The sequence below is a fragment of the Hylobates moloch genome, unplaced genomic scaffold (assembly GCF_009828535.3).
Source record: "Hylobates moloch isolate HMO894 unplaced genomic scaffold, HMol_V3 SCAFFOLD_8, whole genome shotgun sequence".
Classification (NCBI taxonomy): Eukaryota; Metazoa; Chordata; class Mammalia; order Primates; family Hylobatidae; genus Hylobates; species Hylobates moloch.
Genome location: NW_026652283.1, coordinates 7,248,130 through 7,266,016, shown reverse-complemented (window position 1 = coordinate 7,266,016; position 17,887 = coordinate 7,248,130). Strand labels below are relative to the sequence as shown.

The 17,887-nt window shown below is 38.2% G+C and overlaps 1 protein-coding gene across 2 annotated transcripts in view; it reads left to right on the top strand.

Annotated features, from left to right (window-relative positions):
- The window catches only part of CD163L1 (CD163 molecule like 1), a 78,344-nt gene that overhangs the window by 47,990 nt on the left and 12,467 nt on the right, over positions 1-17,887 (top strand). For both annotated transcript variants that reach the window (XM_032159535.3, XM_032159534.2), the window contains exons 9-16: positions 7,404-7,724; positions 10,694-11,008; positions 11,113-11,427; positions 11,785-11,877; positions 11,952-12,266; positions 13,060-13,380; positions 16,785-17,093; positions 17,483-17,515. In XM_032159535.3, coding sequence (XP_032015426.1) covers positions 7,404-7,724; positions 10,694-11,008; positions 11,113-11,427; positions 11,785-11,877; positions 11,952-12,266; positions 13,060-13,380; positions 16,785-17,093; positions 17,483-17,515 — 2,022 coding nt within the window. The remainder of the gene's footprint in view (positions 1-7,403; positions 7,725-10,693; positions 11,009-11,112; positions 11,428-11,784; positions 11,878-11,951; positions 12,267-13,059; positions 13,381-16,784; positions 17,094-17,482; positions 17,516-17,887) is intronic.

Sequence of the window (17,887 nt, the reverse complement as noted above, 5' to 3'; positions counted from 1 at the left end):
ATGTGGTCAATTTTAGAATAAGTGTGATCTAATGCTGAGAAGAGTGTATATTCTGTTGATTTGCTGTGGAGAGTTCTGTAGATATCTATTAGGTCCTCTTGGTGCAGAGCTGAGTTCAAGTCCTGGATATCCTTGTTAACTTTCTGTCTCATTGATCTGTCTAATATTCACAGTGGGGTGTTAAAGTCTCCCATTAATATTGTGTGGGAGTGTAAGTCTCTTTGTAGTTCTCTAAGGACTTGCTTTATGAATCTAGGTGCTCCTGTATTGGGTGCATATATATTTAGGATAGTTAGCTCTTCTTGTTGAATTGATCCCTTTACCATTATGTAATGGCCTTCTTTGTCTCTTTTGATCTTTGTTGGTTTAAAGTCTGTTTTATGAGAGACTAGGATTGCAACCCCTGCTCTTTTTTGCATTCCAGTTGCTTGGTAGATCTTCCTCCATCCCTTTATTTTAAGTCTATGTGTGTCTCTGAAGGTGATGGGTCTCCTGAATACAGCACACTGACGGGTCTTGAGTCTTTATCCAAGTCTTCAATCACTGATATCCTTTCTTCCACTTGATTGAGTTGGCTACTGAAGCTTGTGCATGTATCACAAAGTTCTTGTGCCATGGTTTTCAGCTCCATCAGGTCATTTAAGGTCTTCTCTACACTGTTTATTCTAGTTAGCCATTTGTCTAACCTTTTTTCAAGGTTTTTAAGCTTCCTTGCCATGGGTTAGAACATGCCCCTTTAGCTTGGAGAAGTTTGTTACAGACCTTCTGAAGCCTACTCCTGTCAGCTTGTCAAAGTCAATCTCTGTCCAGCTTTGTTCCGTTGCTGGCGGGGAGCTGGGATCCTTTGGAGGAGAAGAGGCACTCTGGTTTTTAGAATTTTCTACTTTGCTGCTCTGGTTTTTCCCCATCTTTGCTGTTTTATCTACCTTTGGTCTTTGATGTTGGTGACCTACAGATGAGGTTTTGGTGTGGTTATCCTTTTTGTTGATGTTGATACTATTCCTTTCTGTTTGTTAGTTTTCCTTCTAACAGTCAGGTCCCTCAGCTGCAGGCCTGTTGGAGTTTGCTGGAGGTCCACTCCAGACCCTGTTTGCCTGGGTATCAACAGTGGAGGCTCAGTTGGAAATGCAGAAATTACCTGTCTTCTGCGTTGATCACACTGGGAGCTGCAGACTGGAGCTGTTTCTATTCGGGCATCCTTTGTATAATTTTAAAGATGTCAAGAATTGCCTTGTAGATCCCTTCCCTAAGACCAACGTTTTTATTAGACAACTTTAAAATGGTGCAAAGAAAAATTTGATATACAACCACCCATGTAGTAGAATTTTAAAAGAGTTGGACTCCCTGACTCAGATACATCACTGGTCTTTGGGCTTCCTTGTTTTCAACATATTTATTCCTTAGTCTATACATTCTTTTCTAAGATGAGTGGATAAGATATTAAACTATGTTTTAAAGAATCATTAAGCCCTGATATAGACTTGAAATTTTCCTTTTAAATTTTCATAATTCTATTCCCCCTTTTAATGTAGGTAGACATAGAGTAATGATTTACAAATAATCACAATCTTTCTTCAGAGAAGATTTTCCAATTTGAATTTTACCTGTTGTTTTCTGGAAGCTTGTTCTTCCAATGCACTATTCTCTTACTATTTTTACTGATCTATAATGTGTGTACATATTTATGGGGTACATGTGACACTTTAACTCAAGCATGGAATGCTGCTTGAGTGTAAATGATCAAGTCAGGGTATTTAGGATATCCTTCTCCTCAAATATTTATCATTTCTTTGTGTTGATAACATTTCAAATCTTCTCTTCTGGCTATTTAAAAATATGCAATATATTGTTTTTTAACTATAGTCACCCCACTGTGCTATTGAACACTAGAACTTATTCCTTCTGTTTAACTGTATGCTTGTACCTATTAACCTACCTCTCTTCATCCTGCCTGCCCACTACACACACACTCTTCCCAGCCTCTGGTAACTATCATTTACTCTCTGTCTCCATGAGATGACTTTTTTAGCTCCCATATATAAGTGAGAACGTGTGATATTTGTCTTTCTGTGCCTGGCTTATTCTGCATAACATAATGTCATCCAGGCCATCCCTGTTGCTGCAAATAGTAAGATTTCATTCTTTTTTAGGACTGAATAGTATTCCATTGTATGCGTACTATATATATACATATATATATATATATATATATATATCATGTTTAATTATTCATTCATCCTTTGATGGACACTTAGGTTGATTTCATGTCATGGCTATTGTGAATAGTGCTGCAACAAACATGGGGATACATTTATTCCTTTGTTTTTTAATTTTTAAAATTATTTTTTTTAATGTCTGTGGGTACATGCTAGGTATATATATTTATGGAGTACACAAGAAATTCTGATACAGGTGTGCAATGTGATGTATGTGTAATATGATACCTCATTGTATTTTTGATTTGCACTTCTCTGATGATCAATGATGTTGAGCACTTTTTCATATGCCTATTATGTTAGGTGAAACAAGCCATGTACAGGAAGGCAAACATCGCATGCTTTCACTTATTTCTGGGATCTGAAAATCAAAACAATTGAACTCATGGACATAGAGAGTAGAAGGATGTTTATCAGAGGCTGGGAAGGGTAATGGGGGGCTGGAGAGAAGGTGGCGATGGTGAATGGGTACAAAAAAAAAACAGAGAAAATGAATAAGACCTACTATTGATAGCACAATAGGGTGACTATAGTCAATAATAACTTAATTGTATATTTTTAAATAAGTTAAAGAATGTAATTGGATTGCTTGTAACACAAAGGATAAATGCTTGAGGGGATGGAAACCCCATTCTCCTCAGTGTGCTTATTTCACATCATCTGTTGTAGATATATCTATAGTGTTGGTTGGGTAGGGCAGTTTATCTTTGATCCTGGGTGCGTGCTGTAGTGTAATCTCCATGATTTCTTCAGTGGTAATCAGTGTAAAGAGTGTCTGGGATTTCCTTTCTGGCTTAGACTGTGGTTATTAGTTAAGGCTGCTGTGAAGCTTTGATAGGAATAAGGACATCAGACAAGCCAGTCCTTGGGCCTCAGTGGTGGTGGTAGCAGGCTGACCATGCCTGTCCATGGGACCCTAGGTGGCATATGCAAGCACCAATGTGAGCTGATCTAGGTGGGTCAATTCTTGGGCTTCCAGGTGGCTTGCTTATCTACCAGCAGTGGCAGCATTGGGTTAGGCAGGTGGGAAAGTTCTCAGGCCCCTAGGTAACATGCATGGTGTCACCAATGGCAGTAGTGGTGTCAGGCCAACTGTCAGGTTCCCAGCTGGTATACACTGGTGCTAGCAGTGCTGGGCAGGCAATTCTCCAGGCTCCCAGGTGGCACGTGTAGGTGGGTGATGGAGGTGGTGGTGGCACCCAGCAGTGCAGGTCTGTCCTCAAGGCTATTGATGTTGCACACGGGGACAGACTATGGTGAGTGGAATGGGGGCAATTTCCAGGCCCTTGGGTGGCATGCTTAGGTGGTAGCAGGTGGGGCAAGCCTCCATGTAGGTCCTTGTATGGCATCCTGGCAAGCCATTTTCATCCTCACTGAAGGCTCATGCAAGTGCATAGTGTCCCTGTTGCTGCTAGGAAGTGGGGTTGCTATCAGTGATAGCAACCTGACCCCAGGCAGGTGGCTCTCAGGCTCTGGGGAGATGCTTCAGCTCTCTTTATCATGGGGGGACACTCCTCTGTGAACTACCCATTTCCCAGTATGTCAGACACTGTGTGGAATAGATGGCTGGGGACCTAGACACACTGCCAGTGCAACCAGCATGGCACCACTGCAGCCCTCCGGATGGATGAGGGAGGTTATCAGTGGTGCTCTAGACATGTAGAGATGTAGGGCTTATTGGGGCCCAGGACAGGATGCAGTCTTGTGGGAGCTGGACTCTCAAAATGGCGCCATGCTGCAGTTACTTGGGTCTTGGGGTTGGGGGTTGGGATGTAGGACCCAGCATAAACTCCCCGTCTGGAACAACGCTATTGTGCAAACTCTAGGCAGCTCCCTGTACTAGTCTCAGAGCCCACAGAAGCTGAGGAGCTCTCCCATGGCTAGGATTGCAAGGGCCCACAGTGGGAATGTGGACTGCTAGGAATCTCTCACTTATTCTTTTTCTACGGTGGGGATCCATACCAGGCTTCCAGTCAATCCTAGCCAGACAATTGCCTCACTTCTTTCTCTCTCTGTGCCTCAGAAGGATCTGTTCCCTATCACTTCCCTGCTGAATTCCAGTGTTCTATCTTAGACACTATTCGTTGTGAAATTATCTACTTGCTGTTTTGATCGTTTTTGGTGGTGAGTGTTGGGTGCCTCTAGTAGCCATCTTGAAGCCTCCCCCTTGAGCTATTCTCTTTTAAGGAAAAATTCTTCTCTCCATAGTCATGAATATCAGTGTGTCTTTCAATAACAGAGTTGAAGGTTCCTGAACACGGGACCCAACTCCAAACCACAGAACTACCCACACCTTTCTTCTCTGTGCTTGTATCTGTTATTGTAAACTACAGACTTTCTTATTGGTAATAATTGTTTTATATATTGAGAATTACATGTATATATCTGTGTGTGTATATATATATTTAAAACAATTATGTATATAAAACAATTATATATAACCAATTCTATATAAAACCATTATATATAAATATATAATTATGTATATTAAACATTACATATATAAATATATATTTTTTTAATTCAGAAAAACCTGAAAGTCAATGTAATGTCACCTTTTTATGCTGAATCATCTACAGCAACTGTTTTTCCACCTAAGACTCTCTCTCAGAGTGGAATATGTTGCTACAAAGCAGTGAAATATGTTTTTCCCTATATTTAGAGTAGTTCATTTAAGGAAGAAAGTTCATCTGTTTCTAGACACCGTTTCAGGGAATCTCAATTTTGATAGAGATTCCTATAAGATATATATGTTTATTCTCCCCACTCTCCCTGCCACCACACACAAAATTATAGTTCTGTAAATGTCAGTACCTAAAATAAGCCCCATTTAAAATAATTTCTTTTTACTTTTATGGTAAAGTTGCTAAGACTGATCTACCACCCTCACATGATTATTGTTTTGAAACTCCTGCCAATTACAAACAGATCTTGACTCATGTTTCACAAACCGTGTCACTGAGCTCCAAAGACACAGAGTAACAAATAGGCTTAAAATGGAAATACATTGCAATTCTATTTTTCTGCTGAATGGGAGTTTTATTTAGAGAATCATCTCATATCTATACAAGATTGTGTCAAAATAACCAATGTAGTACAATTTCATTCAGCTGTTTTATAAGCAGCAGGAAGGACTGAAGTGATAGGAAAGGACAGACATTCCAGGCCCTCTAGACCACGTTAATTATATTTTTCTTCTTCTTAAGGCCAATAGGAAGTAACTTGGTCAGGCTTCATCTGGTCAGACAAAGTCAGAGTTGATTTTCTGACATGTCATATCTGTCAACATTAGGAAGTTTAATAAATCTATTAATATAATTTAGTATATAAAGTAGAAAAAGTATGATATCCCATAGACATTTAATCATGTGAATTTTTATTTTTAACTAAAACAATAGAAAAGAAGCTGATACCATTTATAGTTTTTAATTAAAGAAGTATTACATTCTTATATAATTAGATATATTCTCAAATTAGTAGACAATATTATTTGTGTTTCACAGACTATGCCACAGCACTCTCAAAGCTACCAAACTGCCCTAAAAAGATAAAGTAACCTTTCTAGAATTAGATTCATTTCATTTTACATCAATACTGCTAAAAATTTCCTTCAAAAGCTGACTCTTTTAATTAGGCTCAGAATTAATTTCTGATTTAATTCTTTTTTTTCCTCTTTTTTAAAAAGTTTTTATTTCCATAGGTTTTTGGGGAACAGATGGTAATGGTTACATGAGTAAGTTCTTTAGTTTTGATTTGTGAGATTTTGATGCACTCACCACCCAAGCAGTATACACTGAACCCAATTTGTAGTCTTTTATTCCTCAACCCCCTCCTACCCTTTCCCCTGAGTCCCCGAAGTCCATTGTATTATTCTTATGTCTTTGCATCCTCATAGCTTAGCCCCCACTTATGAGTGAGAACATACAATATTTGGTTTTCCATTCCTGAGTTACTTCACTTAGAATAATAGTCTTCAATTCCATCCTTGTTGCTGTGAATGCCATTAATTCATTCCTCTTTATGGCTGAGTAGTATTCCATCGTGTGTGTGTGTGTGTGTGTGTGTGTGTGTGTGTAGTGTTTTTATATATATATATAGTGTGTGTGTATATATATATAGTGTGTGTATATATATATACATATATGTGTATATAAAGAAACTGTGGTGTGTGTATGTGTGTGTGTGTGTGTATATATATATATATATACACACACCACAGTTTCTTTATCCACTTGTTGATTGATGGGCATTTGGGCTGGTTCCATATTTTTGCAATTGCAATTTATGTGGCTATAAACTTGCGTGTAAATATCTTTTTCAGATAATGACTTATTTTCCTCTGGGTAGATACCTAGTAGTGGGATTGCTGGATCAAATGGTAGCTCTGCTTTTAGTTCTTTAAAGAATCTCCACTGTTTTTCATAGTGGTTGTACTAGTTTACATTCCCACCAGCAGTGTAGAAGTGTTCCCTTTCCACTGCATCCATGCAAACATCTATTATTTTTTGATGTTTTGGTTATGGCCATTCTTGCAGGAGTAAGGTGGTATTGCATTGTGGTTTTGATTTGCATTTTCCTGATCATTAGTGATGATGAGCATTTTTCATTAAAAAAAAAACCCACCTACTCCTCTTCTCACATACAGTGAATTTCGTGTTTTCTTTTCCTGAGCTCCAATTTCTTTTTAGAATTACTTCATTTGGCATCACTAATAGACAAGTTTCTCCATTTTTCTGGATTTGGTAATATCACAGCCCTATGCAGTTTTTCCTTGACTTTTCATTAAATGATATCACCTCTTCCTAACATTGTCTTTAGTATCTAACATGTAATATGTAATTCTTCAAATATTCAGGCAAGAATTAGGGCCATTAAGTAACAGTATTTTTTATCCTAAGTCTCTGATAAGATTTTGTAAGTAAAATTATATCCTTGCTTTATAAGCCAGAAATTTTCATGGATTGAAACACACCTTGGTGTACTTTTGTTATTTTATTTTTTAACCAATAAAAAGGAAAATTAAGTTTGAAGGAAAGTACAAAATAAAATTAAACACTGGTGAAGCCAGGACCTAAACAATCTCTTAACTTTTGGCCACTGGTCTATGTTAGTGTACATGAATGGATAAGAATCGTTAATGTCTCCCATAGAGTGCTTCTCTAAAATCATTGTGGTATTTGCTTTCAGATGCATCGGATATGGAGCTGAGGCTTGTGGGTGGAAGCAGCAGGTGTGCTGGAAAAGTTGAGGTGAAAGTCCAGGGTGCCGTGGGGATTCTGTGTGCTAACGGCTGGAGAATGAACATTGCTGAAGTTGTTTGCAGGCAACTTGAATGTGGGTCTGCAATCAGGGTCTCCAGAGAGCTTCACTTCACAGAACGAACATTACACATCTTAATGTCGAACTCTGGCTGCACTGGAGGGGAAGCCTCTCTCTGGGATTGTATACGATGGGAGTGGAAACAGACTGCATGTCATTTAAATATGGAAGCAAGTTTGATCTGCTCAGGTAATTTCTGAACAAAGATAAACACATTTATTCAATTATTTATTTTTGCACTTATTTAATACATGTTTATGAAGTGGCTACTTAACAGTATTAGGTCAAAAGTAAATGAACTAGATAAAAGTAATCCTACCCTCTTATCTAGAAGACAGGTATATAATAAAAATATATAATTAAATAACTGTTTATTTAAAATCGTGTGAAGTAGAAGCACAAGATGAAATGAGAAGGCATAATTAGAAGATATTACCTATTTGCAGAGTTGGAGAATATTTCTGTGAAGTGATAGTTAAGGAAAGATGTGAAGGACAGGTAATATTTAATCATATGAAGAAGTGTTGGGAAGATTAATTTAAACAGTAGTATTTTATTCGAGTACCACACCTGGGAATAAGCTTGTGTTATTCCAGGAACTAAAAGATGGTTGAAAGAAGAGGTATTAGATCCAAGTGAACAAGGGAGAAAACTTATAATAAAGTCTTGATATGTAGGCAAGGGAAAGGTTATGGAATAGGAATTCTGGACTTTATTCTAAAGTGAATGATAAACCATTGAAGGTTGTAAGCATGATACAACTTGCATTTCAAAGACAGCACTCTGGCTGCAGTGTGAGGTGTGTGTGTGTGTTTGTGTGTGTTTGTGTGTGTGTCTGTGTGTGCATTGGAGAGAGGAGGCTATTGGATGCTGGGAGTCATGTTGTTGAATAATTCTAGGGAAGATATGGAATTTTGATTAGGATGCTCACTGTGGAGCTGGTGAAAAGCTTCCAAATTTCAGAAATATTTAGTAGCTGAAACCAGCAGAACTTAATACTCTGAATGTGGGAATAAAGATGAAGGTTTCTAGACTAAGCAGATGGGTGCACTGCAGTTTCATCATCTGGAAAGATAATCTTGGAAGAGGAGCAGGTTAGAGAGGGTGGGATGATGAGTCCAATTTTGTATGTGTGAAATATGAGGTAATAGTAAAGCAGTCATCAAATGAAGAGGGTTGGAGGAAATTGGATATAAGATTTAGGTGATCAGAAGACTTGTATTGAATGGAGATATAACTATTAGAGTCCTACATATGTAGATGGAAACTAAATCTAGGAATAAAATGTAAATTGAGAATTTTTAAAGCCTAGATTCAAGAAAGAGGAGCTCTTAGCCCTGAGGAACAATAATATTTAATAGTTTATTGATATAAAAGAAGTTGGAAAAGCATACTGAGGAACAGTGGTTGCAGAATGTCACATCGCTAAAGCCAAGGGAAGATGTTTCAAAAAGATGGGGCATCTATTCCAAAAAAGACCTAAGAGGCCAATATGGATGAAACTGAACAATTTCCACTAAGCTTAGCAACAGAGAAGTCATGAATAAATTTAATAAAATTGGTTATGTCACATTAGAAAAAGGAGATCATTTCAACTTGAGAAGGAAATGGGAGGTAAAGATGTTGGGATAATAGGCATAGACTATTTCCAAAAAGTTGTATTTTAAGGGGAAGAAATAAATAAGGTGATGACTAAAAAGGAATATAATCTTCAGGGGAGTTACTCAATTTTTTTTATTGATAGGAGATTCTAGAGTAGTGCTGTTCGAAAGAACATCACTTTCTGTGATGAAGTAAAATGTATGCTATTAGCTGATGTTAGAGCTATAGGAAAAAATAGAACTAGAAAACAGAATCCAGAGTGTTTATGGGACAGAATGAAATTCCAAATAAAATGATTGGGGTAGGCCTTACTTAAAAGGTGAAACGTAGACAAAGACTTGAAGGTCAGGAGAGAGTCAGTTATATGCATATATGCAGAAGGAAAATACAAATAGAGATACAGCCAGTTCAAAAGCCTTGGGGCAAGATTATGCCTGATATGTTTGGAGACGAGAAAGGAATCCAGTGCAGCTGAAGAGCAATAAGTAAAACATCAGACCTGGCACCAAAAGAGGTAAATGAGCAGGGGAAGGTCACTCAGGGACAAGTAGGTCTTCGTAGGAGTTTAGGTTTTTACTCTGAGTGAAATATGGAGTCATGGGAGGATTTGGGGCAGAATACTGATTTAACCTGATACATCATTTTAAATGACCTCTCTGGATTTTAATTTTTTTAAAAGATGAACTATAGAGGAATAATTATAGAAAAAGGGAATCTGTAGGAATCTATTATAGTAACTCAGGCAAGTAATGATGGTGGCTCAATCAAGGCGCTAGGGTTGAAGGGGTGAGAAGTTTGGGGATTGTGGGCATACTTTGAAAATACAGAAAACAAAACTTTCTGAAAGGCGAGATATATTATGTAACGGAAGTCAAGAATTATTTCAAAGTATTTGAATGTCTGGAATGGTGGAGTTCCATCAATAGAAATATGGAAGTCTGCAGCCTTAGATAGATGTTTGAAAGGACTCCAAAGAATTCACACTGAGCTATCTATAAGAAATCCAAATGGAAATGCTAAGTAGAAATTGGATAAATGAGTCAGGAGTTTGGAAAAATGCCTGGGTTGGAGACAGATAACGTACATTACTAATATAAGTAGTTTTGCTGCAAAGAATAGAGTCAGAATAATGGGCAGTATTTTTTTGTTGTTTATAAATTACTCATTTAGATGGATTACTGGGATCTAACCAGTAGGTAGAAGTCTTTCTATTCTTATATTACACCATCTTCTTAAGATGACTACAAATCTTCTTAAGAGTTGTTTAATGCTGAAGTTACTTAGTATTTTTTTAATGTAAACAAATTGTGCAATTCATTTCCTTCTGATGAGTTCTAAATCTAGGATTGGTGGGTCACCAAGACATAGAAAATAGGTATGTAATCCAGATCTATAAATTTAAGTCTGTACTGCTAATCTCATCCTCTGAGCCCTTACGAATGGGATGTTCTAATGACGAATGGAGAAAAATTGCTCTGGGGTTAGATACAGAGATTGGAGCCAGGGATAGATATTGGAAAACCCTAAAAACTAACCTTTGAAATATTATTTTGTAGCCCACAGGCAGCCCAGGCTGGTTGGAGCTGATATGCCCTGCTCTGGACGTGTTGAAGTGAAACATGCAGACACATGGCGCTCTGTCTGTGATTCTGATTTCTCTCTTCATGCTGCCAATGTGCTGTGCAGAGAATTAAATTGTGGAGATGCCATATCTCTTTCTGTGGGAGATCACTTTGGAAAAGGGAATGGTCTAACTTGGGCCGAAAAGTTCCAGTGTGAAGGGAGTGAAACTCACCTTGCATTATGCCCCACAGTTCAACATCCGGAAGACACTTGTATCCACAGCAGAGAAGCTGGAGTTGTCTGTTCCCGTGAGATTTTTAAATAATCTTAATTGGCTGGGGCTAGATTTGGGGAGTATGGGGCTGGAGCTGATAAGTCACGATGTCTCTTCTATGGCCTTGTCTCCTCCTAGGATATACAGATGTCCGACTTGTGAATGGCAAATCCCAGTGTGACGGGCAAGTGGAGATCAACGTGCTTGGACACTGGGGCTCACTGTGTGACACCCACTGGGACCCAGAAGATGCCCATGTTCTATGCAGACAGCTCAGCTGTGGGGCTGCTCGCTCAACCACAGGAGGAAAATATATTGGAGAAAGAAGTGGTCATGTGTGGGGACACAGGTTTCATTGCTTAGGGAATGAGTCACTTTTGGATAACTGTCAAATGACAGTTCTTGGAGAACCTCCCTGTATCCATGGAAATACTGTCTCTGTGATCTGCACAGGTAAGAGAATAGTGCTTATGGTTAACTACTGTCAATATAGCCCAGACATGGTAGAGGGAGTTGGGATTAAAGGAAAGATGAGTAAGAAAATGGGGGCGCAGGTGGAGGGAGGATAGGCATGACAGTCAAAGAGTAACATGTAAGAAATAATGATAACTAGGGCCATTCCTAGGGTGAAGTTAACACCTCTGTGTTTGGGATTTACAAGTAGACATCATTAATAAAAATGATTTCAATAGACGACAGGGTTTGAAAAGTCCTTACCACAATTGCTGATTCCATGTTATTACAGAACTCTTCAACCTTTTCCATGTATTTTGGTCTTACTTTTGCCCCATTTCCTGCACCCTCCACCAGGAAGGCCGGCCCCGCTGCTGTTTCCATGCCTCGCAAATATATCTGACCCATATTGGTCTCTAGTTCCAGAGGGCAGTACTTTCATCTGCTTAGGTAAGCAGAATCAGTTTTAGGAAACACTGCAGCTCTAAAGAATGTGACCTATTAACTGGACTTTCTCCTCTAAGAGGACAAACGGCTCCGCCTAGTGGATGGGGACAGCCGCTGTGCCGGGAGAGTAGAGATCTATCACGACCGCTTCTGGGGCACCATCTGTGATGACGGCTGGGACCTGACCGATGCCCATGTGGTGTGTCGAAAGCTGGGCTGTGGAGTGGCCCTCAATGCCACGGTCTCTGCTCACTTTGGGGAGGGGTCAGGGCCCATCTGGCTGGATGACCTGAACTGCACAGGAACGGAGTCCCACTTGTCGCAGTGTCCTTCCCGTGGCTGGGGGCAGCACGACTGCAGGCACAAGGAGGACGCAGGGGTCATCTGCTCAGGTCTGTGCTGCTACCTTTTCACCCTCCTCTACACACACGTGCATACACTTGCACACACACAACACAATTGTAAAGTGTAGTGGAAAGTGTATGGCCTAGGAATACAAAAAAAAACCCACTTGATTTTAATCCTATTCTTATACTGATTTCTTAATACCCTTGTCATATTACATTTGTCTGGGTATCATTCATAACTGAGAAAAATAAAAGATTGGTCTTACTGTCAGAGAAGGTTAGACCCCAAGAAAGGGACCTTACATGACATCCACTTTGGCTCTGAGAACACACTGTCAACCGTGTCCAATCTGCCTTATTTTGTTGTTCTGTTTTGTTTTATTTTAGGCTTTTAGTAGCCCGAAGCCATGGTTATTAGTTTCTCTCTCTAGCGGTAAGAGGAAAGAGGGATGAGGAAGGGGCTTTACTAGCCTGACCAGAAACAGAAACTAAGAACCCATAACTGTATTCTCTTCCTTGGACACCCCTGCAAATGGGATTAACCTCCTGATTATTTTCTGAATTGAATTTATGTTCGAGAGTAGAATGTAGAAGGTTGCATTTTAACTTGATACAAATTTAAAACTCAAATACTATTCTTGGGAAACCCACACTAACCCTGAAATCATACAAGACCCTTAGTTTCCATCAGATTTATGCTGTTAATATGTTAGAGTGATTTATGAAATTGTATTGTGAGCCCTAATGTATTATTTCCATGGGAAAAATGGATTCCTTGGGGAGGAATTTTCCAACTCCAAAGAAAATATTTAATACTAAGTTTTGTATTTCTCTGTAGAATTCACAGCCTTGAGGCTCTACAGTGAAACTGAAACAGAGAGCTGTGCTGGGAGATTGGAAGTCTTCTATAATGGGACTTGGGGCAGCGTCGGCAGGAGGAACTTCACCACAGCCATAGCAGGGATTGTGTGCAGGCAGCTGGGCTGTGGGGAGAATGGAGTTGTCAGCCTCGCCCCATTATCTAAGACAGGCTCTGGTTTCATGTGGGTGGATGACATTCAGTGTCCTAAAACGCATATCTCCATATGGCAGTGCCTGTCTGCCCCATGGGAGCAAAGAATCTCCAGCCCAGCAGAAGAGACCTGGATCACATGTGAAGGTGGGTATCTTTCTAAACACCAGCTGTCACTGAAGCCCTGTGAAATATAACTTACCACAAATAGCAAATCTTTCCATTCAGGAACACATGGCAGACTCACTGAAAAGTGCATGGCAATAAATGCTGATTTATCACATCTGTTCTATATTGAAATTTTATTATTTTGGTTTAGTATTTTACAGGGTATTTGAAAATGTATATTATCTCTTTTGATTCCTTTAAGCTCCTTGTGAGAAGGTGGATGAAAGCACATAAAAGGATAACAACACATAAAAAATTACAGTGTTTTAAAAAATGAAAAATATAATATGTATACTTTGTCTTAGACATTCTAGAAAGCTCAGAACTTTTGAGGAAACGTGAATTAATTATGGAGATTAAACAGCTCTATTTTTTCCTGCAGGACATTTTACTACGGGAAGTTAGTTGATTATTTATAAGACACTTGTAAATTGTCTTATTTGATTAAAATTTAATATGTTTATTGTAGAGATTTTAGAAATTGTACAATTATAAATAATAAAATGCATTCCACGTTTAATCTGATTATCAAAAATAACCATTACTAATATTCAGAAACATTAACTATTAGTCTTCCTTTTGTACAAAAACTTAAAGTTATGATTGTGTATATGAAATATAGATATGTGTATATGAACTATAGATACCATATATGTGTATAGGTATATATAGTATGATATATATGCATGTAATGTATAGTGTTACATTATATTTAGGATATCTGTATCCTACTTTTATAGGTAAAAGTATACTGTAAATATATTCTAATTTCAATGAATAGCCTTCAAATGGTATGCAATATTTTATCATGTGAACATAAATAACCATGTGACTATTGGTATTAAGGCTATTTCTCAATGTCAAACTAGTATAAATAACGCCATTATAAGCATCCTTATTCATTTTCGGTGAATCTCTGATTATATCTGAAGGTTATATTTCTAGTCCCAAAATGAGTGGGTAAAATGAATGAATATTTTTATGATTCTTTATATGTACTAGTTAATTGCTCCAGCAGAAAGCCTATTTATTAGTTTTCATTCTTATCACCAGTATATGAGAGCATTGATTTTATTTCACCCTTCCCACCAATGTTACGCACAGAGAGAAATATATACACAGACATACACATACCTCCCCAAATTAAAATTTCACCTAAATCAACATAATTTGCATGGGTTTGGTTAGTAGTGCATATGAACATTATTTATGAATATTGTCTATTTGTGGTTCATATTTTTAAGCATTTTGCTTCTCTTTACTATTGTAATTTTATCACAAAATATCATTCCCCAAACAAAAAATTTGAAAAAAACCCAGAAATCTTGGAAAAAAACACAGATATCACCTATAATACCATGATCAGTTGATGATATATTAGCTGATGTTACACTCTTGAGTATCATATATGTGTATATATTTTATATATCTTCATATATTTTATTGCAAAAAAGTTATACTCTGCATATTTGTGCTTCCTGCTCTTTGGATTTAGCAATATTTTCTCAAGCTAAAGCATATATATTTTTTACCATATGATATACTATAATCCGATGCACCAAATTGCTGTCATTGGACATGTAGAAGATTCAAGTTATTTTTTCATTTTAAGTAACATCACATTAAATATCCTTAAATATATAGAAAATTATTTTAAGCATATTTCTCAATATTTTCTTCCCAAAATCTATTTTCCTATTTGATCAATTACATTACCTGAAATTTTGGATTTCAACTATCTTAAGTTTTAATTTATCAATATTTTATATTAAAAATTTGCATCCATACGTATATGAATGATACTATGCAGTAGATCTTATTTAGTGCTCTTTTTATATTTGTTGATATTAGCATTGGAGATTTGTTGAAATGTAAAATTGACTAGGATGAATTCTGCCAGTTTTTATGATCTTTAATAGTATATGGAATAAAATCATTGTGTTTCAATGTTTGAAAGAGAATAACTATAGCTATTTTGGATAGTAATTTGTTAATACTTAAAAAGAATGTCCAGGACTATTGGCTTATTCTCATTTTCTTGAGTCAATTTTGTGAAAAGATGAAAGAATGTATTAGTCAGTTCTCATGCTGCTAATAAAGAAATACCAGAGACTGGGTAATTTATAAAGGAAAGAGGCTTAATGGACTCACAGTTCCACATGGCTAGTGAGGCCTCACAATCATGGCTGAAGGCAAAGGAGAGGCAAAGTCATGTCTTACATGGTGGCAGGCAAAAGAGCACGTGCAGGGGAATTCCCATGTATAAAACCATCAGATCTTGTGAGACTTACTAAGAGAAAAAATAAACTCAAGATGTCTGGCTATGAGAGAGAGAAAAGAGTTAACATGGTAACTGGAGAGGGGCTCTTATGACAAGGAGAAAGGAAATTTTTTAAAGGGTGCATGTGAAAGTTATCAGGTTTGGGGACTTGGGGATGACTTATCAGACCTGGGGATGAGACGTTTAGATCAAAAAAACCCTTTTGAATAGAAACCAAATTACCTAAAAGTTAATTATCTACTGAAACTGTAACTTTTCCTATACTATTACGGGAACTAAAATCCAATAGAGAAATCCCAAGATTCTCTTTTTGTCTTCATGTGGTTGGTGGACAGAGGTAAGGCAGAGGCTTCGAATATGAAAGAACTTATAACAAAATAATAAAGAATGAAAAATAAAAATGATAAGATCATTCTAAAATATTGAGGATTCTGCAGACATTTTTGGCAGCAAGTTTAAAATGACCCCAGTTATAATTATCTGCAGTGAAACTCAGTATTTCAGGAACCGGCTTAAAGGAGGTAGAGGGTTGGGCTTATCCTGCATTTGTACACAGCCATGTGACAAGAGGTCACTGGTGCCAAGGCATTGTTCATTTGGGAAAGAGAGTGTTTGTAGTTATGATCTTAGTATACATACTTACAGGGAGTGAAGTGAAGGCAAGAAAGGACTGATAATTGGAGGGCATAGAAGAAGCAATGGTGTATAGATCAAACTTGAGCCAAATGAACATTAGTTATATTTGGAGAAACTGTGAAAATGAGAGGGGCAAGATAGGAGGTTTGGGTCAGATAGGACACTGAAATTTGGAAAATGAAATCAATATGTTTTGTTTTCAAACATCTAGAGTAGACAATGAATATCTGGTTTGGCCTCGCTGGAGATGCTTCACCCCTTGACTGTGACTAGGACAAACCACAGTCATGTGTAGGGGCTTATTCACTTCACAGTTTTTCGTCTAATCTATGTAACATTGAAATTCTGCCTTCCTTACCACACCCATATTCATCAAGCACATTTACTACTTTCAAGTTTTTCTACCTCAGCATTCTCGCACAACTTCCTTCAGGAGTAAAGACAGGCATGTTTTGTGCCTTTGTAGATAGAATAAGAGTGCGTGGAGGAGACACCGAGTGCTCTGGGAGAGTGGAGATCTGGCACGCAGGCTCCTGGGGCACAGTGTGTGATGACTCCTGGGACCTGGCCGAGGCAGAAGTGGTATGTCAGCAGCTCGGCTGTGGCTCTGCTCTGGCTGCCCTGAGGGAGGCTTCGTTTGGCCAAGGAACTGGAACCATCTGGTTGGATGAGATGCAGTGCAAAGGAAATGAGTCATTTCTATGGGACTGTCATGCCAAACCCTGGGGACAAAGTGACTGTGGACACAAGGAAGATGCTGGCGTGAGGTGCTCTGGTAAGTGTGAAAAGGCTGCACTTAAACTGAGCCTCCCACTAATGGTAGAGAACATTGGGAAACAGGCTCACTCAGAGAGTTGAGCTGAAGATACTAGGATTTCTTGTTGAAGAATGAAAGGCTATGTTAAACTAACGTTTTCCCACAACTAAATAAGATAATGTTCCACAGTTATCTAAAATAGCCCCCATAGTTTTGAGGGAAGAAAGCACGATTTGGCCTTAGACTTTGAAGCAAGAGGATTCTGAGTGATATTTTAAATGACATCCAATATTCGCAGGAGATGTAAAAAGGATATTTAAGTGACATCCAATATTCACAGGAGATGTAAAAAGAAATACCCGGTTCCTTTTCGTTCATTTACGTCTCTCTCTCTCTCTGTCTCTCAGGACAGTCGCTGACATCACTGAATACCTCCTCAGGTATAGTCTTCTGCCTACCAGTGCTGACACCAATACCTAAGGCTATATGGAAGGTCAAGGGAGGGCAGAAACTGCTATGATAATCAAAGAAGACTAGGGACTACAGAAATAGGAGTCTGTGGGTCGCAGCCAGTGGTATCAATAGCTCTATGACTGCTTTGCTATGCAGTCCTCTCTAGAAAAATTCGTTTTACATGCAGAGAAGGATAAGACTCTTGTGGTACCCTCATAGATAGAGTTATCTTTCGAGATTCTCAAACATTCTTTATGAGACTGGCAGAAACAGCTCAAGCTTCAGGAGAATCACTTAAACCCAGGAGGCAGAGGTTGCAGTGAGCTGAGATCGTGCCACTGCACTCAGCCTGGGTGACA